Genomic DNA, 27,214 nt, shown 5'->3' with positions numbered 1-27,214 from the left:
TCTTTAAAGTTGGTGACATGGATCTGTAAGTGTTAACTATGAAAAAGAAATAGGCTAGTGAATAGGTAAAAAAAACTAAAATCTTTTGACATTTCTGTTTTAAGCCAAGACATCATGATAGAGACCAACTCTCCCCTTCAGACTTAAACAACCAAAAAAAAATTGGACAAGATATGAAAAGGAACAGTTTTCAGACATTGGACAATACGCAGCAAGGACAGTAATCCCTTAACGAAGGGAAACAAATGAGTTTAACCCTACAATTGTACCAGCTTACTGTCTGGAAGGAGCTTCCATGCCACAGCATAGAAAAGTAAAATTTGAACAGAGCCTGCTGGTCTGAATGAGTAGAGGAAATAGAGATAAGAGAGAAGGAAAGCCAAAGAGGCTAGAATATGACAGCAGAGTGCCAGAAAAGAGAGAACTGTTGAGTTATGGAGATCAACAGAGGGGTCCACTTGAATCTTTGGCTGAATATTAATCAGTACATACATGAGAGGATACTACTACTGAAAAGACAAGGGAAGAACTACCAGAAAAGTGTAGGTAGAACAATTTTTGTAACTCAGAGAGAATTGAGAGTGATTTGTGATCTTACCAGTGACACCAGAAAGACCTTGTAATAGATAGAGCATCCATAGACTCATCTGAAGAATATTACCTTATAGTAGAGCTATATTAGCTTTAAAATGCTCTTTAAACTTCTTTTAAACTTTTAAAAGCAAGACTCAGGAAGACTCAACTGATTCCAAGAAACTCAACTGCATCAGAACAAACTCCAACAGTGTTTAGTATTTCCTAATCTAGAGAGACCTTGTGCTTAACCCTCTCTGATGAACTGTTAGTTCTGCTGCAGTGGGAGAAGGTCAATATCTGGCTATGTGGAGGGAATCTAGATCTATAATACTACTTAAATGGACTTTTAACCAACTCTTTAGTTTTAGCTTTACTCTTACCCTCACTTTTAGAGGTACTTAAATGCCATAAATTATGAGCACTTGGAGGCTTTGTGTTACAAACTGGGTTGCTTCATGGCTTTTCTTCTATTCTGGCTTAGCATTTAGCTTTTTCGGATTTACTAAGTTCATTTGCTTTCCAGCTTCCAGATTTTATTGCACTTTTTTCTTTTCCTGTTCGTTTTATTATTAATGTATATTTTTGCAGGTTGTTCAGTTTGCCATTATTATCTGAAAGTGTTAAAGTTTATTTTGAAATCTAATTTTATTTCTGGTATAGAAAATTTTTTGTGTTTTGTTCTTTTCCTACCTGGATGTTATTGGTGATTATACACACATTTCCATGCATGATGCTAATCATTTGTGTCATGTATTACTTCTATATCTTTGATGATTTTTACCAGGTCTATTACTGAGAAAGGAATGTTGTCTCCAAATATAATTGTGAATTTGTCTACTTTTCTCCTTTAAATTTTGTCAGGTTTTTGTTCGTGATTTTGAAACTCTGCCGTTAGTTGCATTTACCTTTAGAATAGTTCTATCTTCTTGGTAATCAACTTTTATCGTTATGTAATGCATATGTAATCACTGGTAATTTTCTCTACTTTTTCTCCTATTAATATAACCATTCCATTTTCTTTTGATTAGTATTTACATGGTATATATTTTCCATCCTTTTACTTTTAACCTTCCTATGTCATCATATTTGGTATACTGTATTTTGTAAACCACATAGAATTGTGTGATGTTTTCATATTCTTTCTCATAATCCCTGCCTATTAATTGGAGTGTTTAGACCATTTATGTTTAATTTAATTACTTATATGTTCATAGATAGGTATACATGTTATTTTTTTAATTTTCCCTGTTTTTCAACCATTTTTTGCCTCCTTTTTTGAACTTTTTAAAATATTCTATATCTACTCAAAATTTTAAAAATCAACAAGTAGCAAATATACATGTTGTTTACAGTTATGTCGATAAATACCAAGTAATTAGCTAAAACATTTTAAATGTTTGCTTCTGAGAAGCTTGCCTGAAGTATCAGGCAAGAGGTTGCTCTTTTGTGTAGCAAACTTTATATAGAAATACATGCTGTAATTCTTAAAATTATGTACATAGGTAATCTTGAACAAATGAATTTGGACAAATGAAAGATTAAGAAGTAACACAATATGCAATAGGAAGAGATTAAAAAAACAATGTACTTAATGAAGAAAAACTAAACAATGAATGATAGGAAAGAACATACTAAATTTTTTTAAATGGTCAATGTCAGGATGTCAGAGTGACCCACATTCTAAATTAAATATTATCTTTTAAAAATATTACTATTTTGTTTTAAAGTTGACTTTATGTTATTAAGGAAAATATTAAGGGAAAGATGAAAGTAGAAAAATGATGAGATACTCATATTATATAAGTATTAGTTAGGTATATTTAGGGTGTTATATTAAATTTTTATCTCCTTGATTTAAGAGTTAGAGCAAAGAGTTCAGAGAAGGCTTTCAAACCTTGTATGATAAAACCCATAAGTTAGGATTTAATTTAAAAACAATTTGTTTATAGACACAACTTTTTATATCAACAAGAATTCACTTACAAACATCCTCATACTGTCGCTGTAGTTCATCCAAAGTAAATATAATATCCCTGATATCCACCTGGTGGTTACCTGTAACAGAAAGAATAAGTTTAAATACTCTTTTGTTTAAATTTCCTTTGGAACACAAGTATAGCTGCCATCCTATTCTAATATGAAAATAACACAGAAATGTGTGGAAGTAGGAATAGAGAGAGGGCCAGCTATTCTGGATATTTGAATAATATCTGGAATTGTGAATAATAACTCAGTACACACTGAAACATAAGATTAAAATGTCACTTAAAATTATTTTTGAATGAACAAAATATACTGAAGGCTGTAAAGAATAATGCAATATCTACACTGTGTATATCAGAAAAACATTTACTTAGCACCTTCTATGTGTCCAACACTCTCATTATTATAACTTCCTACTACTCCTGCCCCTGCCCCTATTTAAGACCATTTTCCTTCTTGTGCAATGCATGGCAGAGGACGGGTTCAGATGCAGTGATCTTGGATAATGTCATTTCAATTGTGCATGGAGTTAGAAAATTATTTTCCCAATAGTTCTTGCCTCTGAATGCTTGCCATCCAAGGTGAAAAAGACTGGGAGTTGGCTTAGCCATCTATAAAAATATTGAGTTGTTCATCAGTCTATTCGTAAGAAATCAACCATTCAATTATATGTATAAATGAAGACTCTGAGAAAAAGATGCAAATTTTTAAAGTGACTTCTGAGTCAAAGAAGAATTATATACAGTATAATTTTAGTGTTGGGTAAGTTTGATTCACTGTGGTTCTTTGAAAATTGGTAAGCTATATCAGGTTGCAGGGCTTTAAATTACGGCTAAGCAAGTATGTATTCGACCCAATCAAAGAAGTACTAGACCAAATTGATGCTATTGTCTTCCGATTAGAAACTGCTTACTATATAGTCTGGTTTCTCATTTCCTTGGTACTCATCCTTATTCTGTTCAAAAACCTCTGAGAATCTCCCCAGTGAATTTCTGGCACTTACTATAGATTGATTCTACGTCCCAAGTTCTTAAACCATAGCTTAAGCCCTCAAGCTCTCAAATTTGATCAAGTATTTTGTTGGACCATACATACATTAATTCAGCAGAGAAAGCTATATTGTTCTTATCTGTTCTCCACTTAGAAAACTCCCTACTCTGGACAGAGGTCCAACATCAACCAATGAGAATCCAGTAGCCAACCATTTATACAGATTTACTAGCTCTTGCTCAAAATTTATTTCTTGCTTCTAACAATAAAAGACACGTATCATGAATCCTCCCAAATAAATGTTACCTATTTAAATAGTCCCTGGTGGCCAGAGAAGCATTCCAGAATCTGAAATTACTATTTTGTCCCCTATCTGGCTTATCAAAACCTTAATGAATGATTCCTGGTTGAAACCGAGACAATCAATATGGTTATAGATACTGTTTATTTCAAAAGGGAAGTTCAAAACAGCCTCCCACTATAACATTTGTACTTCTAGAGGAAATTCAACCTGGAAAATAAAATTATCTAGTGTGACAAAAAAAAAAAAAATGATTTTAATCATCAAGGTCACATTCAAGGCAACATTACTTTGAGGATGTTAAGTAATCATTAACACTACATTTCTATAATCTTCAGAGACCCCTAGTATAAAAAAACCTCCTCTAACAAAGATTGTTAGTCACTTATTTTTCACCAAGTTCGATCTCCAGATAACTAACCTCCATGAGAGAAAAAAACTACTGCTCCAATATCTTATTTCAGAAACCAAAATACCTGACACTCCCAGAACTCCCGTCAAGTGATTTTTCATATTCCTCTTGCCATATATGAATAGAGGAAACACTTGCTGGACTTTACTGCAAATTCCAGTGGCATAATTCTTTCCCCTTCATTATGACACTCATAAAGACTAACATTTTCTACACCTATCATCCTTACTCCAAAAAAAAAAAACAAACCAAATACAAAAACAGGATGCTAGAACAGAACCTACAGTGCTATGCCTTATACTAGATGGAAAGCTGAGTTATATTACTCCTTACTTCAAAATTCTGGTGCAGAAAATTTGTATGTCTCCTACGTTGGTGACTCAAATCTTTTGGCTTTCTGGGTTTGTTATTCCTTTAATATTTAAGTAAAATAGCTCAAACCCAGACCATATGTTATATGAACATAAGTTAATAGTCTCTCCAAGATTTGAGGATTCCTGAGTTGTTTGTACTCTTGTGGTTGGTTTTTGTTTTGTTTTCTATTCCCATGGACTCTTGATCACATTCATATTATCACATTCTACAGTTGCTACCCTCCCTCTCCACTCCAAGCCTTGCTAACATAAAACCTATACATCTTTCTCCTTTAAATCTACCCACCAACAATATTAACACACAGCTATTGTACATAACAAACTTTTACTGATAATTTGCAAAAATTGGAGTTTTTAACAACATATAGTATTGTCCTCAAATACTCCTGGCCACTCCGTACTGATTGCTATAACCCCATCCACTCTTACGTGTAGATTCCCTCAATTTTCTTCCTCCAACGGCAGATGAGCTACTGTTATATTCTAAATTCCTGTTATTTTCTTACATAGAGTGCATTGTCTTACCCTTTGCTCAAACTAGGAGTTTCCCAGGAGGCATTAACTCCTATAATCAAACATACCTATTAAAATGATTTTTCAAGTCAAAAGACAAGGACCTGCCTTAGGAGGATTTTTACCTCAAGTTGCAGCCAGCTTATTAATATGACAAAATGAAGAAATCTTGTTTTCCCTGATTGAGAGAGGTGAACTAAACAATGAGAATTATTAATTCATTCAACATATATTTGTTGAGAAATTAATATGTGCCAAAAGCACTGTGCTAGATACTGAGGTAACAACATTGAGCAAAAGTAAACATGATATCTGCTCTCCTGGTGCTTAGTTTTATTTAAGATACATAGATCTTAATCAAACAATTAAAAATACAAATTGCAACTGTGATTAGTGCTGTGAGGGTGAATAATATGAGAATTTTATATAGTCAGAGAGGTCAGAGAAACATCCCTAAAGAATAGAGTTGAGTTTAGATCTAAAGTATAAGTAGGAATTAACTAGAAGGAGAAGGATGTTCCAGGAAAAGAAAAGAAAAGAACATGTGTAATGGCTATAACAGGAGGGGGCATAACATATAGTTGAATCCCTAAGAAGGCACAGAGAGCAAGGGAGAATGTGGTCCGAGATAAAGCTGAAGATCTGGGTAAACATGAGACACTGCAAGGCCTTGTATACAACACTAAAGAGCTCTTTATCCCAAAAGATATTATTAGATTTTATACAAGGAGGCTAACACAATCAGATGTGTGTTTTGAAAAGACTGTTCTGGCTACAGTGCAAAGGGGTATAAGATTAGATATGAGTAGGCTTATTAGGATGAGCTGCAATGGTCCTAAGGAAAGATTATGGTAACCTACAGTAGTAATGTCGGAAAGACTAAGACTAAGGTAGTAATGTCGGAAAATAGATATATTTAAGAGATATCTAAGAGTTTAAAATAAAAAATAAGGGATTGTAAGCTGACAAGGTCCTTGCAATCTGTGAGGTCAATCAAGGGTTGCCTTGATTAAAAAAAATTTATTTTTAATAATAGTACTTTATAATGATGACGTGATGAGAACAAAGAAAACAGAGTTGTCAAGGATTATTCTTAGTTTTCTGCTTCACATTTCTTGAGCCTGTTCTAGATGCCAAACCTGGTGATAAATGTTTAAATTTAATTTCTATAACAATTGTATGAAATGAGCATCATTTGTCCAACTTACCTCCCAAATGAAGTAGAAGACCTGGAAGCCCAGACTAGAATTCCATAAGCCAAAAAGCAAATGCCCTAAAGGCTATTTAATAATATGGCTTGAGAGTAGCTTTAAAATCCCTATTTTGTATATATCTTCATGTCCCAGTACATTCCTCCACTTATGTCTATCACCCCATAATCCACAATAAATGACTACTTAGTATGAACTCCACATTTCAGCAACCAAAAGCCTACTACAAAGCTGCCCAAACAAATGACAAAAACCAATGGAAACCAACTGGAAAGGACATCATGTCTATTTTCCTGCCGTATTTACATAAATGGTTCCCTCAGTCTAAAATATGTTTCTCCCCCTTCACCACCACCTGTAACCAATTATCTCCTACTAACTAATCTTTTAATTTAGCTCAGATATCTCCTCCTAGAATGATCTTTCCCTGGTGCTTCCAGCATGAATTAGCAGCCTATAAACATTCTATGAATACTACATGCTACACAATATAGTTTTCAGTTTACTTGACTCCAGACTAGAATATGAGTTCCTTCAGGACAAGAAATGTGTTTTATTCATCTGTGTATCACCTAGCATAGTTCCAGATACAGTAGATATTTAATGACTATCAGACTCATTAAATAGATAAATCGATTAATCAATCACTAATCAACCCATTTTTGTAGGTCATCCCTGGGTCACATGTAAACACATAATATAAAACATCTGCTAAATATATTTATAATGTTTAAAGAAATCTACATATTACGGAGAGTAACTGAATAGCATAGAAAGATTTTGTGATCAAAGCTACATAATAAAGTTGAAAATTCAAGAAATTTAGGTCTCTTAACTTATGGAGTCAATGCTCTTGACACTAGAAACTACCTCCTCACAAAGATAAGAAATGACTATTGGAAAATAGAGATAAGATTGAAAAGAAAAAAATTTATTTTTATCTTAGACTTTACCAAACATATTAATATATAACAACTTTAGAAATTTTTCATTTAATTTTTCTAGATTATCTCTTACCATAAACACCGGAAAGCAATGTTGATGGCAAAAAGCAAGAATCAAGAAGGAAAAGAGGAAGTATGAAGCAGAATACTGATATCCAAGAAATACCTATACATATATCAACTCAAATAACTCACTGTCAATACTAGCATGTTTCATCACTTCCTGAAAAGTTTCAGGGATTACAGGAATATCCATCCTATCCAAAACAGCAGCCACTTCATCAATTGCAACTCGACCACCTTTTATACTACAGAAAATCTTCAAGGCATTCTGGAATGCTGAAAAAAAGTAATAAACGAATAAATTATTGTACCATAAAAATCAAAAGCTTTCCTGGGAGATGTCGATTTTGTGTCAATAATCTACTATGAAAAAATAATTTTACATAGGCATAGGGTTTTCCCTGCAAGTAGACATTTGCCCAGTTCTGGCCACATTCCTAATATTAGATGTGATTTTTGCTATTAGTACTACTAATATACTATAAATTATAGCTGATATTTATTGAACACTGTTTATGTGCCAGGCACTGTGTTAAAAGCTATGGATTATCTCATTCAATTATCACAAGATGCCTAAAAAAGAGAAATTATTATTCTCATCCCTACATTACAGATAAAGAAACTAAGGCTTAGAAAACCCCTTCTGATTACACAGCTGTAAATGGAAAACCCAGAATTCTAATCTAGTACTATTACTCCAGAATGTTTGCTTTTAACCATTATACTATACTCATCTCTCAGTTAAAACTTTTAACTAAAACAATTTCTTACCAGTAGTATAATGTACAATAGCAAGCCAGCTTAATTCAAAATTTGGGGGAGTCATTAATTATTTAAAAATATAATTAAGAAATAGTATAACAGAGAGAAGAATGATATCATTTCTTTTCAGATATTTTTTTTATTATACTACAGGTTCGGCAATGGTTTAACCACTATTAAAATTAAGTCATGAACACTAGAGGTTTCAGACTTTTGGAAGCACTATTTCTATCATGAACATGAAGAGTCCTTCCAACCACTTTCCTTACAGTTTATATGGAGTGTAAACTCAAAGTTATTAGGAGACCCATCAGAATCTGAAATTTTTAGGAAGAAATACAAGCAGATTCCAGACACAGTGAAGAAAGTGCTGTTAATTATAGAGAGAAATAAACAGATGTAAGACTTCAACAGAGGGAAAAAAAACACATGAACAAAGGCATGGAAGTAAGAATGAAATTGCATATTTGGAGATTTATGATTAGAGCATGGGGTGTTTGCCTGGGAAAGGCTCTACGGAGAAAAGCAGAGCAGCAAGCAAAATTATGAAGAGGTGAGGATGTCAAGCATAAAAGTTTGGATTAGATTCATTTGATAACAGGAACAGCATCTAGATTTTTGGGCAGGAGAATGACATGACAAAAATTGTGTTTTAAGAAATTAGACAAGCTGTTATGTGCAGGAAAAAGTAGAGACTGGAGATAAAAAAAAGTAAGATCTTATCATAGTGATCCAGATTTTTTAACACTTTTTATGAAATAACTCATATCTAAATTTTACTCAACCTAGACTACTGGGGGGAAAAGGAGTTAAGAGATTTTGGAAAAAAAACATAAATTCATATAACCACCCAACCCTAAAATCAGTTACTATCAAAATCATTCTCTTCTATAACTTTGAAGAGTTATCTTTTTACCTGGATCCTGAGAGACCAAATAACAAGCATCATTCACAGCCTTAAGGAAATCTGAAAAATCCAGCATTCCATTAACTATAAAAATGGTTCAAAAACAGAAGGAAAAAAATTCCATCAGTAAATTTATCAGTAAACTCGCTAAGGACATAAGATAAAAATGCAAACTAAAAATGTGATTAGAATTAACTAGCATTAAAATACCATAGTCTATAAACAAGGGCAGTCAAAATTAACATCAAATATAGAATATAAAAAGAAAACTTACCAGAAAAATGTTTACATACTATAATTATGTAGTATATTGTGTTGCAGCAATAATAAGGATTATATAGGCTAGGATGGGAGATACCGCAGTCCTCTTTACTCAAGGCTCTAATTTTTATATTTGTAATTAGGTGCAAAAAATAAATGCAATGTATCAATTTTACATATGTAATGATTTTATCTTAACAGGATAGGACTGACTTTGTTGTATTCTAGAAGAGCCCTCTGTACCAGTGGTTTTGGGGGAGATTATGGATCCAGTTGAGAGTATAATGAAAGCTTTGCTTGACACCATTCTACCGCTCTCTCCTCTCCCTCCTCTCTCTCTCCACACATACATGTACACACACACAATGCATTAAACAAATGCATAAAATATAATCTAATTTTTCATACAAAAAGTAATGGTGATTTCTTAAAAGAAAAAAATCTAAATTATACAAATGAAATTTTCTGTAAGAAATTTTAGTTTGGCTTGAATGAAAAGTTGAAATTATGGAGTGGTTTTCTGCATGATGTTGCACAGTTCATCTCTGACAACAGCTAGAACTGAAAACCCAGACTTACAAAGTGTGCCAAAGCACAGAATCAGGGTTCTTAAATCTCATGTTCTAGATAAGCATAGATCTGTGTCAAGGAACATCTGAATTTTTCAAGATTCTTCAAGTTAAATAAGTTGAAGAGGTCATTTTCATCTATCATCAAGTAAATGAGGCCAATTTTGAAAGTGTTTACATCAATGTTATCTACGTCCAGAAGAAAAATTATTGAAAATCCACATTTCAATTTAATGTCACCTGAGCAAAGTAACCTAAAAAAGAACAATTCAGTGCTTCCAGTGGTCTGCAGGCTTCTACCGGCAGAGAAATTGACAAGGCTAGTTGTTCACATTTCCAAAATACAGAAGCTCTTTCTCCGATATTGGTGAGTTTGTCAAGTTGTCTGCCTCAACTTCTTTTTCAGTGCCAATAATTTAATAGTGGTCTCTCCTATCTTTCAAAAACAACGAAACTTCTTTACAAATTTTAATCAACTACTCTGACTTGTTTGCTGACTTCTGTGTGACCTGGCGTTAGGCAGAAATCTCTTAGATGAAACATCAAAAATACAATCCAAAAAGAAAAGAAAAAAAATACAATCCATAAAAGAAAAAAATTGTAGACTAGACTTCATCAAAACCATGAACTTACACTTTTCAAGAAGCTTCTTAAAAGAATAAAAAGACAAGACACTAGAAGAAAATATTTGCTAACCATCTATAATAGAGGACTTGTATTCAGAATACAAAAAGAACTTTCAAAATGCAATAATAACACAATATTTTTAATGAGCAGAAAGTATACAAATAGTGAATAAACACATGAAAATGTTCAACATCATTTGATCATTCAGTAAATGTAAATTAAAACCACAATGAGATAATACCATACATCTATTAGAATGACTACGATTTTTAAAAGCTGGCCAGTTTCAGGATTAGCAAGGATTAGGAGCAACTAGGATTCTCATATATTGCTCATAACAATGTAAAATGGTTCAACTGCTTGGAAAACATAGTTTAGCAGTTTCTAGAAAGTAGACAGGATAAAGGGGGTCAAATATGTGGTGACAGAAAGAAATCTAACTATGGGAGGTGAACACACAGTGTAAACATATATATGCCCTACTGTTAAAGTATGCAGCTGAAACTTATTGGATTTCATTAACCAATATCACCATAAAAAAATCAATTAACTTAAAAAATTTTTAAACCGGTGGAAAAACATTAAATATATACTTACTACATGATCCAATCATTCTATCACTAGGTATTTACCCAAGATAAATAAAAGCATATGACTACACAAAGATATACAAATGAATGTTTACACTAGTTTTATTTGTAACAGCCAAAAACTGGAAACAATGCAAATGTTTATCAATTAGTAAATGGACAAATAAATCATGGTATATTTATATAATGAAATACTATTCAGCAATAAAAAAGAATGAACTATTGATACACACGAAAGCATAGATTAATCTCAATATAATTAAGCTGAGTAAAAGAAACTAGACAAAAAATTAGTACTTACTATATGATCTTATTTATATAAAATTCTAGAAAATGCAGCCTTATCTATAGTGACACAAGCGAATTAGTGCTTGCTTGGGGAGTACTGGGAAGGTGGAAAGGAAATGAGTGCTTACCAAGGGGTATGAGAGGTACTGAAGTTTCACAAGTATATGTGTATCTCAAAATTTATCAAATTGTACACTTCATGAACAGCTTGTTTTATGTCAATTTTACCTCAATAAAACTATAAAATATGCAAATATTTAAAAAACCATTGGTACAGCCATTATGGAAAATAGTATGGAGGTTCCTCAAAAAATTAAATATATCTACCCTATTATCCAGTAATTTCACTTTTGGGATTACATCCAAAGGAAATAAAAGCACAAATTCAAAGATATATCTGCACTCCCCAGTTCATTGCACATTATTCACAATAGCTAATAGCCAAGATATGGAAGCAACCTAAGTGCCCGGATGAATAAAGAAAATATAATATACATGAAAACACACCCTGGAATATTATTCAGCCATGAAAAAGGAGAGCCCATCATTTACAACTGTATGGATGAATCTGGAGGACATTATGCTAAGTGAAATAGTCCAGAAACAGAAAGACACATACTGTATGATCTCACTTACATCCAGAATCTAAAAAAGCTGAACTGATAGGAGCAGAGAGTAAAATGATGGTTGCCAGCGGCTGGGGGTTGGGGGGAAGAGGAAATGGGGAGATGTTGGTCAAAGGATACAAACTTTATGCATAAGATTAAAAAGTTTTGAGAATTTAATGTACAGCCTGAGGACTACAGTTAATAATACTGTATTGAAATTTGCTAAGAGAATAGTTCTTACGTGTTCTTACCACACAAAAAAATGGTAACTGTGAGATGATGGGTGTGTTACTTAGTTTAATTGTGGTAATTCTTTCATAATGTATTATATGTATATCAAATCATCACATTGCATACCTTAAATACATGTAATTTTTATTAGTCAAGTCTATCAATACAGTAGGAAAAAAACATAATTTGTGATAAACCATTACCTATAGATATGTGCATATCCTTTGACTTAGCTTTTTCATTTCTAGAAATCTATCCTATAAAATATTTATACAAATTTGCAAGAATTGAAGGACAGTAAAATTAACTCAAAATGGATTAAGGACCTGAATATAAGACCTGAAACAATAAAATGCATAGAAGAAAACATAGGAACTAAACTCAAGAACCTTGGACTTAAAGAGGATTTTATGAATTTGACCTCAAAGGCAAAGGAAGTAAAAGCAAATATAAATGAATGGGACCACATCAAACTAAAAAGCTTCTGCTCAGCAAAAGAAATCGTCAACAAGGTAAAGACAAAACCATCCAAATGGGAAAAAATATTTGCAAGCAATACCTCTGAAAAGGCCCTAATATCCAAAATATATATGGAATTCATATGACTCAGTAACAACAACAACAAAAAAAACAAATGATCCAATCAAAAATGGGCAGAGCACCTGAACAGACACTTCTCCCCAGAGGACATACGAATGGCCAACAAATATATGAAAAGATGCTCAACATAACTAGCTATTAGGGAAATGCAAATTGAAACCACAATGAAATACCATCTCACACCTGTTAGAAGAACTATAATCAACAGGACAAGTAACAATGAATGTTGGAGAGGACGCAGAGAAAAAAGAACCCTCATACACTGCTGGTGGGACTGCAAATTGGTACAGCCACTATGGAAAACAGTATGGAGATTCCTCAGAAAACTAAGAATTGATCTACCATATGATCCAGCAATCCCTCTACTGGGTATTTACCCCAAAGACTTGAAAACTCATATCTGAAAAGATATTTGCACAGCATTATTCACAATGGCCAGGACATGGAAGTAACTGAAGTGTCCTACTATAGATGAATGGCTAAAGAAGGTGTGGTACATATGTACGATGGAATATTACTCAGCCATAAGAAGAGATAAAATACTGCCATTTGCAACAAAATGGATGGACCTCGAGATAATCATGCTAAGCTAAATAAGCTAGACAGAAAAAGTTGAAAATCGCATGATACCACTTATATGTGGGATATAAACTTAAAAGCAACAAATGAGCAGGACAAACAGAGACTCGTGGACATGAACTATAGACTAGTGGTTACCAGAGGACTATAGGGTAGTGGTTACTAGTGAGGTGGGGGAGGAGGAGGTAGATGGGGTAAAGGAGGTCAAATTTAGGGGGATAGGGGGAGGGCGAAGTGGGTAAAGGGGATCAAATAGATAGTGGCTAAAGGAAACTGGACTTTGGGTGGTGAACATACAATAGAATATACAGATGTCAAATGATAATGTACACCTGAAAATTATATGATTGTATTAATCAATGTTACTCAAATAAACTTAATTTAAAAAAAAAAAAGAATTGCTAGACAAGGATTTTTTATAATAGCAAAAATTTTAGAGGTAACTTTACCATTAATCAATATAAACTCGACTAAAATTTTTATACATATGTATAAAACAAAAGGCTAGGAAGGATATGCAATAAATTATTAATGGTGTTTACCAGCAGATATTATAAAGAAAAGTTGGGGTGAAGAGATAATTTTCATTTTGTAATCTATAAACTTCTTTAAGAGAAAAATACTAATTTAAAACAAACAAAAAATCTTCTCTATAAGACATGTTTCATGTTCAATTATTGAACATTTTCTTGTATTTACATTTATTGCCAAGATTTTCAAAATCAGCCTACATTATTTTCAGTGTAAAAATTAATGAACAAAAGTTTAACATAAGTCATCTAAAACTGGTTGTATAGGTTTTGAATATACCCTTCACCTTTTTATTCATTAGTTTCCCCAGCAGTAAATCCAAGTGATTGGAAGAGACAAACTCTAAAGTCCTGAATATACAAAGTTCTAAAGTTTTATTGTTTTGAATTTCTAATAACAATATAATTTTAAAGTCTTAAAAGTTCACATTCTTTGACCTAAAAATTTCAGTTTTAGTTATCTATCTTTGTCTGATGAGAGCTAGAAAGAGAGAAAGCATTGTTTAAAACAGCAAAAATATTAGAAGTAACCTACATTTCTATGTTATTGTTTATACAGTGTACTTTTTAATTTGTTTGTTATTTAATTTGTCTTTTAATCTGTTCCATAGAATAACTCACAGTCACAAAGGCAGTATGGATTTATATTTACAAAGAAGCTGACTACCATCTAATAGAAAAAAGTAACAATAGTGTATGCGTATGAGTTTATGTATGTTTTTAAAATTTGTTTATGCATGTGTATACATCACAATTATGCACACATACATACCTTTATACATATATGTTGGGAAAATCTTAGAAAAATATCTAAAAATATCAAAGTTTGGCTCTGAGCAATAGGATTACACACGATTTTGACTTTTTATATTCTTCTGTGCTTTCAGAGAATAAAGTTATTTCCACTTTGGAGAATTGTTTTAATATAAATCTCCAAAAAATAACGTCAGAAAAAAATAGAATTGTTTCTTAAGCTTTTTAAAAGTTAGGGTTACATTTATTAATTTATTTTTAATACCTCAGAAAGCTGTCACATACAGAGGCTCAAAAACTGTTTGAGTGACTTAGATAGATGGACAGATAGATACATGTACACTATTTCAACTTGCAAATTATTACCAGATTATTTAGTAACATTCTATTGGTGGTCCATTTTGACTTCTAGAATTTTCCATCTGCAAATTTTTTATAATAAATTCACATCTTATATTTGAGAATCTTGATGCTTTCAACCTTAGAGTATTGCTTTGCATTCAGGTGTACTAAATTTATTCTTATATTTTATTTATATCATTTTTATTCTAAACTTGTCTCTCCTCCTCATCAAGCTTGGAATGGTCTGTAGATGTAATGAGCTCTCTATTATCTACTTCTTTGATTAAAGTATTGAACATTGACTGCAAAAGAGTAATTATTTTTATACGTGTTTTAAAATGTAATTATATTTGGAATTAATTAAAATAAACTTTATAAAAATGTAATTAATAGGATTTTGATTTGCATTTCCTTGAACACTGGTGATATAGAAGATATTTTCATATAATTATTGGCTATATATGTTATCTTTTATAGGAAATACTTGTCCATGTGTCTTACTCATTTTCCTATGCCATTGTTTGTTACTGATATGTATGAGTTCTTTATACATTCTGAAAACCAATCCTTTGTAGTTGTGTGAACTGCAAATATCTCCAAGTTTGTAACTTGTTTTTTACTTTAAGGTGTCTTTTTAAGAAATAAAATTTCTTGATTTTAATATAGTTAAATATATGAAATATATTAATCTCTTCTTTTCTACTCAAAAATCTTTGCCTTAAGAAATTTTCCCTAATTCAAACCATTACACACTCATGCAATTATCAAAAATTAAAAGTCTAAAAATATCAAATGTTGGTGAGAATCCAATCTAGTAATCAATCCAATTATGTGTACTTAAGGCCCAATTTTAATATCATTATTGTAAATGTGCAAAAAAAGAGGTGTTTTTAAAACATATTTTAAAGCTTAGCTTTTCCATAATTTGTAATTAATCTGACCAACATATAACATATCCATGTTTGTAGACCATTAAACTAATAATGAAAACACAAAACTTACCATCAATATTAATAGTCTTTAGTGCATTTCTCATTGCTGAATCACTTATGGAAATCTTCAATAAACGATGGATCATTGGAAGATCATTCACAAAAATCTTACCACCTCGAATTTTACTAAAAATTGTACAGGCTTTTTGAAGTGCTGAACACACATACACACACAATACAACACAAACAAACAAACAAAACAGTTAATTCAAAGGAATAACTATCTGTATTCCCCCACCCTCTCTCGAAGGAAAAATAACCACAATGATCATTAAGAGAACAGGCACAAATCTTTGTGTTCCAATTCTCTGCTTTAAAATCAATCTTGCGACTTATTTAGGTATGCCTGGAGTCAGTGACCTCTAAGTCCATGAGTTTCTTAAAGAACTCTTAGAGACTGTCAGGAAAGCAATCCTGAGGAAAAAGAAAAAAAACTAAAAAGTGGCAGGAACCACATTTCCTGACTTCAAGTTGTATTATAAAACTATGTAATCAAGATGGTATGGTACTTGCATTAAAACAGACACATAGACCAATGGAACAAAATAGGGAGCCCAAAAAATAAACTCATGGTATATATTTGTCAAAGGAACTAAGCATACTCATGGAAAAAAGGAACTAAGCATACTCATGGAAAAAAAAAAACAGTCTCTTCAATAAATGGTACTGGGAAAATTGAATATTCACATGTAAAAGAAACTAAACCCTTATCTTACACCAATCACAAAAATTAACTCAAAATGAATTAAAGACTTGAATGTATGACTATAAATCATAAAATTTCTAGAAGAGAACACAGGAATAAAGCTCCTTGACATGGGTCTTGGCAATGATTTTTTGGATATGACACCTAAAGCACAAGCAACAAAATTAAAAATAAACAACTGGGACTACATCAAACTGAAAAGCTTCTGCACAGAAAAAGAAATGATCAACAAAATAAGAAGATATTGTATAGAATGGGAAAATATATTTGCAAATCATCCAAAATATATAAAGAACTCATATAACTAAATAGCAATAATAATAATATATAAAATATATTAATAATAATATATAATATTATTATTATATTGTTGGTATTATATTATTACTAATTTTATTATTATTATTATTCAGTTAAAAAATAGGCAGAGGACCTGAATAGACAATCTTCCAAAGAAGATACATGAACAGTCAATGGGTACATGAAAAGGTGCTCAACATCACTCATCATCACAGAAATGCAAGTCAAAACCACAATGAAGTATCACCTCACACCTATTAGAATGGCTATTATCAAAAAGACAAAAAATAACAAGAATTGGCAAGAATGTAGAGAAAAAAGGAACCTGCGCACTGTTGTGAAAACGCAAATTGACGTAGCCGCAACCTAAGTGTCCATCTACAGATGAATAAAATGTTTATATACATATATATCTATGTATATATATGTATAACCAAATATTATTCAGCCATAAAAACAAAGGAAATCCTGCCATTTGTGACAACACTGACAGACCTTGAGAGCATTATAAGTGAAATAAGTCAGACAAAGACAAATACTGTACGATCTCATTTATTTGTGGAATCTAAAAAAAATAGAAAATGAGATCAGATTTGTGGCTACCAAAGGTGGAGAGTGGGTGAATTGGATAGAAAAATCAGATAAAGGTGGTCCAAAGGTGTAAACTTCCAGTTATAAAATAAATAAGTACTGAGGATATAATGTACAATATGACTATAGTAAACATGGCTGTATGGTATATCTTAAAGTTAAGAGAGTAGACCCTAAGAGTTCTCATCACATGGAAAAATTTTTTTTCTTTTTTGTATCTGTATGAGATGATGGACATTAACTAAACATATCATGGTCATCATTTGACAATATACGAAAGTCAAATCATTATGCCATACATGTTAAACTTATACAAAGCTATACGACAAATATACCTCAATAAAACTACCTAATATGATGATCAGAGTTAAGGTAGAGAGAAAATATATGCCAAATTACTTCATAAATATAAAAGAAAGACCCAAGATATGGAGAGCTCAGTGTCAAGAAGTGAAGGGTACTAAGAATTTTAATATTAAGGTACCAAGAACTTAATTCCAGTAGAATCGGTGACTTTGGTGCTTACTAATTTATTCATTGTATATAATATCCAGACTTTATACAAAAAATTTTGAACTAGAATAATGTATGTTATATTTTACTTATCTTACCAATCAACAAAAGATATTTATGAATTAAGCTATCTATTTATGCTTGTTCACAAAATGCAGCATGTACCACATCATGTAATATTAGCTGATATGATAAGCCTTGAGAAGTAAAGAAAAAGATACTAGGTAATGAAACAATTTCTAAACAGCACACAATCAGGAAACTTATACAAAAAATTCTAGAGCCAATAATTACCACTTAATTCTTCTGAGTACACATATCCTCGTGGTACTTCATCATATAGTGTCTGGTTGAAGTTAGGAAGCATTTCTTTTTTCCTGTCAAAGAAAAAGCCACATTAGAAAGTAGCAAAAATACACAAAATAGTTATGCCATTTTCCTATTAAAATATTAGAAAATCAGTAGCCCAATAACTATCCAAGTGATAGTGAATTCCACATTCTTTACCCCAGAACTCTTTGTTTCTTTTAGATATTTCTCTTTGGAGTGTAATTTACCTTAGTCGTAAGTAGTGCTCATAATCCACTATCCTCTGGCTGTGGTCTAATTCTTCCTACTCTTAATTCAAGTCACAGCAAATTTTACAGAAGGTAAATAAGTATATCTTTTAACAGCCAAAGAATCCCAGATCTCATAAACCTGTCAGTAAAAACATCTTGAAAAGATGATTCATCTAATTCCGTAACATATAAATAACTGAAATCATAGAATGTTACTGTTGCACGACTCTTACACAAGTGGAGACTGAGGCCCAGAAATATAAAGTTAATTGTAAAAGAGCCTAAGCTAGCATGTGAGTTCAATTAGGCCTCAACATCAAGAATTTAAATTCCACAGACAGTGCTCTAAGGGCCACATGTCCTTCCTAAGAACAGTCTCTTTGTTTGCACAAACTATTTAGCATAATCTATACAGGAAGGAATAGATGACTCCATAGAGAAAATCCCAAATCTGAATCCAACATTTAAGGAATATAATACGATGATTTAAATACCAAACAATTGAAGAAGATGTACAAAGGGGTGATAAAGTCTTGTGAATGTTGTATTGATTCGACGACTTGTATAAAGACTTTTCTTTCCTAATCATCTTCTTTGATGGCATCGCAGAGGAACAGGCAATCTAGACCCAAATGCAAGAATGTTGGTGCCAGAGATCACATTGGGTAAACCACAGTCTTGGACAATAAACCTCTTAAAAGATAATTAATCATACATAGGCTCCTTGCTTAGCTATGCTTTTGATGTAAAATTGCTTCTTGTAATAAATTACAGTTTATATATACTAAAATTTTAAATCGACTATGCAATATTCTTTTGCAAAGCCATATCTTTCTTAAGTATGCAACTAATAATCTCCTAATATTGTATTTAATAATCAATTTACAGAAATGGATTTTACAAAGCAGGGCAAATCTATAGTATAGAGAAGATAAGACCACCAAATGGTAGGCTACATATACAGGCTCAGCCTAATGAGGAAAATAATGTGGAGAACCAACAGCTATTCAAATAACACAGGTAATTTTGCTTTAAATTACCCTTATGATTGAGAAAATTCGCACAGATATTAGTAAAAATTAACATTATATGTATAACATGATCCAAAAGTGGCAACTGGCAAGAGAGAAAAGTATCACTTTAGAAAATGAGGCCTGTAATTATAGATGTCTTCAATTTTATACAGAGCCTAGAGCCTTGACTTTTAAAGACCATGCAGGATGTAGAGAGATGACACCCAAGCCATACAAAATTGATAGGAATTGGTACCGAGAACCCAGATACAGCCCAAATCTTTAAAGGGCAATGTTTTCAGCAAGAGTAAGCTATTAAAAAAAAAATTTATTCCCCAATAGGAGTATGCTCAGCTCCAGGTTGCAGGGAGAAAGAAAAGAGAGAGAAGAAAAAGTACGCCTCTGGATTAGTTACAGTCATACCTCTATCCACATAAGAATTTAGAATTCAAATCTCTACCAAGTATATGAGCCAGGTAAAGAGAAACCAAGAAATTCATTTAAAGTGGTGTCATTATTTGTAAGACCTCTGAAGTGCATGGCAGAAGCAAATTCAAATTCTCCTGGAGGAGGCTACTCTAAATCTAGATTCTCACAAATTTAAATTAATTATATACAAAAGAATGAAGAAAAAATATAAAGCACCCAAGGACACAAGTTAATATACGTGAGATTCAAACAAAACAGCAAATAGAAGATTTTGGACTTCATATATTAATTTATGAGATATCAACCTTGAAACAACTACAGAACATGAGCAAAGAATGTGACATCAGGCAGATTTTAAGAAGAACCAAAGAAAACTTCTGTAAGAAAAAAATATAAGCACTGAAATTAAATTATCAATGGACAGATTAAGCTACAGATTAGATTCAGCTGGAGAAAAAAAAAAACTATAAAGTATATGGGAGAAATTACCCAGAACAAAATAGAGAGAAATAGATGAAAAATATGAAGCAATGTTAAAGAACATAGAGGACAGAATGATAAGGTCTAATATACATCTAAAAGAAGATCCAGAAGAACAGAATAAAGAGATTGTGAGGAAATATTTTAAAAGATAATGAATTAATATTTTCCAGAACTGAAGAAAGGCACATGTATTCTCAGATTCAGGAGATACAACAAATAATCAAGACAGAGAAATAAAAATAAATCTATATCTAAGTAAACATATAGTGAATGTAGTAGGTTAATGGTGGCTCCACAAAAAGATATCCTAATCTTGAAACATGTGAATGTGACCTTACTGGGAGAAAAGGCCTTTGCAGATGTAATCCAGTGAAGGATCTAAAGATGAGATACATAATGATATGCTCATAAGAGAAAAGTACAGGGATATCTGAGATATAGACACAGGAAGAAAGTCATATGAAGAGCAAGACTGAAGTTATGCTGCCACAAGCCAAGGAATGCCTAGAGTCATCACTATAACAGCAAATATTTAACAGGGAGAATAGTAATAAAAATACTAGTCTAATGAAGGGAAAAAAGGGAAAAAATTTCATATTCTTCTGAAAGGATTCCTTGTTCTATCTTTTTTTTTTTTTTTAAGGAGGAAGAGGAGAAAGGGGAGGAGAAACGAGAACAAGGGAAAGTGGAGGAAGAAAAAATAATATTTAAGATTGAGACAATTCAATCTTCAGACTAATTTGTAATGAAATGTCTGAAGGCTAAGGCTACATTCAAAAGTAAAATATTTCCAGATATTTATTTACCTCAGCTCTTTCAGTATGCAATTGTACTTGTAAAGTTTTCTTTCTCTTGACTTTCTTTCCTCCTGAAAAACCAGAAGATTTCTCTTCCCCAAATAGAAATACTGACGTTTCACACCTAATTGCACAGAAAATTGAAATAATTCATGAATTACTTTTTTTCTTGCTTTTTCTTCTTTTATATTTTATTTATGGAAATTTTCAAACATACATAAAAGTAGATAGAATACATGATGATCTCCCCATGTGCCCATCACCCACACAGCTTCAATAATGGACAATCCTATTTCATCTATATCCCTATACCTGCTCCCATACTTTATTATTTCAAGACAAATTCCAGTACATTTCATGTGTAAAAATTTTAATATGTATTCCTACAAGGTGTTTTTACTCTTAAAAAAATTAAAACACTATACACTTCCTTTCCCAGACCTGCAATTAGCCATTTCTCCAAGGAAATGATTGCTTTTAACAAGAAATGGTCCTTTAAGACTAAAGTCTGGGTACTAGACGTTGAACTGCTTTTTAATAATTATCCTGCTTTCTTATGACTTAATTTACTCTTCATTCTGCTTCTTTCCCTCCTCTTATTGGACTGTCAAGAGCTTTAAAACACAAACATTCCAATGAGATGAGTACAGTAAGCCTGAATTAAATTTGAAAGAGAAGATTTCTTAGAATGTGCATACTTTGCTTCAAGTAATCCAGGGTATACCTAAATTTCAAAAACAACCCTAAAATTTTTTTATTCTCTTGGGAGAGAGATTAGATCCTTAACTTGTCTGCATATTGTAATCACCAGAAATTTTTGAAAAATACTGATACCTGTGTCCCATTCTCCCAAATTGTAATTTAATTATTTTGGAGAGTGGGCTGATATCTGGAATTTTTAATATATATCCAGGTGATTCTAACACGCGGACAACTTTGAGAATCACTATGGCAAATCTCCATAGGCTTGAAATACTTATTCTTCCTTGTATGAAAAACTTTAAGTTCTTTAGCAGAAAAGGTTCTTTTACTTTAGAGTAACCAGCTCTGCAAGGACTTAGGCAATACATAGGACAATGACTATATTGAATTCTGAACCCCACAATATTTGGATTTTTATGGAGGCTTTCTCATGCAGGCATGACTAGTTATTAATTTTATTCCAGACCCTCTCTCCTCTCTGGAGTGCTTCTAAGTTGGTGAACACATCTACATTCTGGAAGGGTGATGCACCCCAACTCCACAGGAACAAAAAGCTCCTGTACTCAGTACTCTCTCAGATCTCTCCCTATGTATCTCTTCTGGCTGTTGATCTGTATCCTTTACCATATCCTTTAATAAACTGTTAAACATAAATAACTGTTTTTCTGAGTTTTGTAAGCTGCTCTAGCAAATTAATTGAGCCTGAAGAGGGGCTTATGGAAACCTCTGATACATAGCCCACCAGTCTGAAGCACAGGTGACAACCTGGTCTTGTGATTAACATCTGAAGTGGGGTAGGGGCAGTCTTGTGAGACTGAGCTTTTAACCTGTGAGATCTGATGGTATTTCCAGGTAGACAGTGTCAGAATTGAGTTAAATTGTAAGACACCTGCCAGTGACAAAGGATTGCTTGGTATGGGGAAACCTACACATCTGGTGTCAGAAGTGTTGTAAGTGTGGTAGTATTATGGGAGTAAAGGAGAAGCATAGGAGAACTGAGGTTTTTCCTAACATAATCGCATTAATAAAATTAAGGACAAAAATCATATGATCATCTCAATAGAAAAAGCATTTGACACAAATCGCATCCTTTCATGATAAAAACTCTCAACAAAGTGGGTATATAAGGAACATATCTTAACATAAAAAAGGCCATACATAACAAGACTGGAGCTAACATTATTCCAAATGGTGAAAAGCTGAAAAGTTTTTCCTTTAAGATCAGTAACAAGACAAAAGTGCCCACTCTTGCAAGAAAAATAAATAAAAGGCATCCATCCAAATCAGAAAGGAAGAAATTAAATTATTTTCAGATGGCATTATCTTACATATAGAAAACCCTAAAGACTCCACCAAAAAATTATTAGAACTAATAAATTCGGTAAAGTTGCAGGACACAAGATCAGTATATACAAAAACCGGCTGCATTTCTATACATTAACAATAAACTGACAGAGAAATTGAGAAAATAATCCCAGTTACAATAGCATGAAAAGGAATAAAATACTGAGCAATAAATTTAACCAAGAAAGTGAAAGAGCTGTATACTGCAAACTATAAAATATTGATGCCAAAAACTGCAGAAGACACAAATATATGACAAGACATTCTGTGTTCATGGATTAGAAGAATTAATATTGTTAAAATGTCCTTACTACCCAAAGTGACCTATGGATTTTAATGCAATCCCTATCCAAATTCCAATGGCATTTTTCACAGTAATAGAACAAATAATACTAAAATTTGTATGTAACCACAGAACTCAAAGAGCCAAAGCAATGTGAAAAAGAAAACATAAAATTTCTAGAAGAAAATACAGGTGATAAGCTCTTTGACATTGATCTTGGTAATAACTTTTTGGATTTGACATCAAAAGCAAAAATAAACAAGTGGGACTACATCAAATTAAAAAGCTTCTGCATGGCAAAGGAAGCCATCAGTAAAATGAAAAGGCAACCTATGAAATGAAAGAAAATGTTTACAACCCATATATCTAATGAGTTAATATTTAAAATATATAAGGAACTCATAACTCAATAAAAAAAATAACCCAATTTAAAAATGGATAAAGGAACTGAATAGACATTTTTTTCAAAGAAGATATACAAATGGCCAACAGGTACACGAAAAGGTGTTTGACATCACTCGCCATCAGGGAAATGCGAATCAAAACTACAATGAGGTATCACCTTGCACCTGTTAGAATGAGTATAATCAAGAAGACAAGAGATAACAAGTATTGGAAAGAATATGGAGAAAAGGGAGCCCTTGTGCACTGTTGGTGGGAATGTAAATTGATGCAACTATGGAAAATCATATAAAGGTTCCTCAAAAACTTAAAAATAGAACTGCTATATAATTCGCTTCTGGGTATATATCATATGAACATGAAAACAAGTATCTCTAGGAGATATCTGCACTCCCATATTCATTCTATTACTCACAATAGCCAAGATATGGAAAAAATCTAAATATCTGTAAACAGATGAATGGTTAAAGAAAATGTAGTATATATACACAATAGAATACTATCCAGCCATGAGAAAGAAGGAAATTCTACCATTTGCACAACATGAATGGCCCTTGAGGACATTATGGTAAGTGACTGACTTTCCTACTGATATCCTACTGTAGGATATCACTAATATGGGGAATCTTAAAAAAAAAAAAAAAAAAACTCATAGAATGATGGTTGCCAGGGGCTGAGAGCAGGGGAAAGGGTTATAGGGAAAAGAGGATAAAATGGTACCATCTTTTGAATAAGGTCTGAAGATCTAATGTTTAACAAGGTGGCTACATTTGATAATGCTGTATTGTATAATTGAAATTTGCTAAGAGAGTAGAACTTAAGCATTCTCACCAAAAGAAAAGTAAATATGTGAGGTGATGGATATGTTAATTAACTCAAAGGTAGTAATCATTTCACAATGAATCACTGCATTAAATATATTATAATATACACTTAAATATATTACAATTTTCTCCAAAAAAAAAGGAGAAACAAACATGGATATACAGTTAATTGTTATATTGTAACTGGAAACTATCATAGCTTGTAGACCTCTACATGGCTGTGAGAGAAGTGAGAAAAGTGAAGAAGGGCTATCTCTAGAAACTGAAACAACACTCCTGAATGTCCACTAATATGCATGATCCTCTCCCAAACTTGTAAAATTATAATTCAATTAAGTAATTCAGAGTTTAACTTACATTTTCTTGTGTTCTGGGCTTGAATCCCTAATTTTAGGTGAAATTCTCTTATCTGTCATTTTAGAATGTTTGATGTATTTCTTGCTGTCAATAAGTCTTGATAGGTCAGTTGCAAAAGAATTACAGCCATCATCTGATAAATCGATATTTTCTTCTGCCTGGGGAACAATCAAGAGCCACAGTCAGCCATGTTCTCTTTGGACATGTAAATTGTACGTGACATTCTGGGTTAAATCATTCATTATAGTTCAAAATTCTCTCTACAATGGTGCCACCAAAGGGAATTTTGTTGAAAAAGGTTTATCCCTTAGTGCATTGGTCCAGATTAGGTATTTATTCTAATTGTCTCTAACTTCCCTCAGTGCATTATGCAACTATAAAATGTACAGCATTTATAAATGTACCTAGTTATTAAAACTAGTTCTTAAAGCATCATTAAACTTAACTTCATTAAAAGCTTCTGCACTGTGAAAGACACTGTCAATAGGATGAGAGGAAAAGCCACAGACTAGGAGAAAATACTTGCAAAAGATATATCTGATAAATGACTGTATTCAAAGTATTTTTATTTTGTATATTCAAAAATTATACAAAGAACTCTTAAAACTCAACAAGAAAAAAAACTCAATTAAAAAAGGGGCAATAGATCTTAACTGACACCACCAAAGATGTGCAGATGGCAAACAAACATGTGAAAAGTGGCTCAACATCATGTCATTGAGGAACTGCAAATTAAAACAACATCAAGATACCACTAAACATCTATTAGAATGGCCAAAATCCAAAACACTGACAACGCCAAATGTTGGCAAGGATGTGAAGCTTTCTTTGTTGTGAGAATGTAAATGGTACGGCCACTTTGGAAGACAATATAGAAGTCTCTTACAGAACTAAACATACTCTTACCACACAATACAGCAACCGCACTTCTTGATATTTTCTCAAGGGAGTTGAAAAACATATGTCTACACAAAAACCCGCACACAGGTGTTTACAGAAACTTTATTCATAATTGTCAAAACTTGGGGAAAAAAATGTAGGTTCATCGATTCAAACCAATGTACCATGTGGTGCAGGATATTAATAGTGGAGAGGCTGTGTATATATATATAGGTAGGGAGTATATGGGAACTCTCTGTACTTTCCACTCAATTTCACTGTAAATCTAAAACTGCTCTAAAAATAAAGCCTACAAAGAAAAAAAGAAGAAGCTATATTGCTTCTAAACAGACACTCCCCCCTCCCCCAAAAAAAGGAACTAGAACTAGGAGCAATAAACATGTTTAGAAAAGAAGGAAATGAAGTTGGAAATATTCTCTCTTGAAATCTGTCTGCTTAAAACAACTGGACTGTAACTAGTTGATCAAAGGTGCGTTTGTTTTTAACCCCTGAATAGATTATATAGGCAATTTATAAAGCAGATTACCAACAAAATTTAATTTCCACGTGAAATGGTAATTAAGGAACTATTTCAGTGACTTCTAGAATTTGTACACATCTGTCCTACAACAGAGGCACATCTTTAACAATTTGTTTCAAAAAGGCAATCTGATTTGATGCCTTGATGAGATGTTCGTTACCAATGATGAAAGGATTCCTAGAGAAGTTGAGAAAAATGACCCAAAATAGAAACCAGGAAAAAAAGATGAAGGAGATTTAAAAATATGGGGTGGGTGGTGCACAAAAACCTGTTATCAAAGGCCAGATGAATATAAACAGTCAAATAGTGGGTAGAAACTGACGACATAGAAGAGAAAAGGAAGAAAACTATCTCTAAAACTCTGTGATTAAAGGTGAATCATTTGTGAAGCATAAACCATAAAGCTTAAAGAACATAAGCTGGTATGATATTTTAATATTGTTAATTTTTAAGAATTCACCTTCAAAATCAGCTTATAAGGGTA

At 32.4% G+C, this 27,214-nt stretch overlaps 1 protein-coding gene across 1 annotated transcript in view; it reads right to left on the bottom strand.

The window, feature by feature from the left end:
• The window catches only part of EFCAB13 (EF-hand calcium binding domain 13), a 283,929-nt gene that overhangs the window by 249,766 nt on the left and 6,949 nt on the right, over positions 1–27,214 (bottom strand). The window contains exons 3-10 of the mRNA XM_036222608.1: positions 25,311–25,468; positions 21,408–21,522; positions 19,171–19,298; positions 18,411–18,493; positions 16,017–16,160; positions 9,046–9,120; positions 7,500–7,643; positions 2,560–2,631 (exon numbers count right to left, since the gene is read on the bottom strand). Coding sequence (XP_036078501.1) covers positions 2,560–2,631; positions 7,500–7,643; positions 9,046–9,120; positions 16,017–16,160; positions 18,411–18,493; positions 19,171–19,298; positions 21,408–21,522; positions 25,311–25,468 — 919 coding nt within the window. The remainder of the gene's footprint in view (positions 1–2,559; positions 2,632–7,499; positions 7,644–9,045; positions 9,121–16,016; positions 16,161–18,410; positions 18,494–19,170; positions 19,299–21,407; positions 21,523–25,310; positions 25,469–27,214) is intronic.

The sequence above is a fragment of the Rousettus aegyptiacus genome, unplaced genomic scaffold (assembly GCF_014176215.1).
Source record: "Rousettus aegyptiacus isolate mRouAeg1 unplaced genomic scaffold, mRouAeg1.p scaffold_m13_p_6, whole genome shotgun sequence".
Lineage (NCBI taxonomy): Eukaryota > Metazoa > Chordata > Mammalia > Chiroptera > Pteropodidae > Rousettus > Rousettus aegyptiacus.
This window is presented reverse-complemented; position numbering and strand designations above follow the sequence as displayed.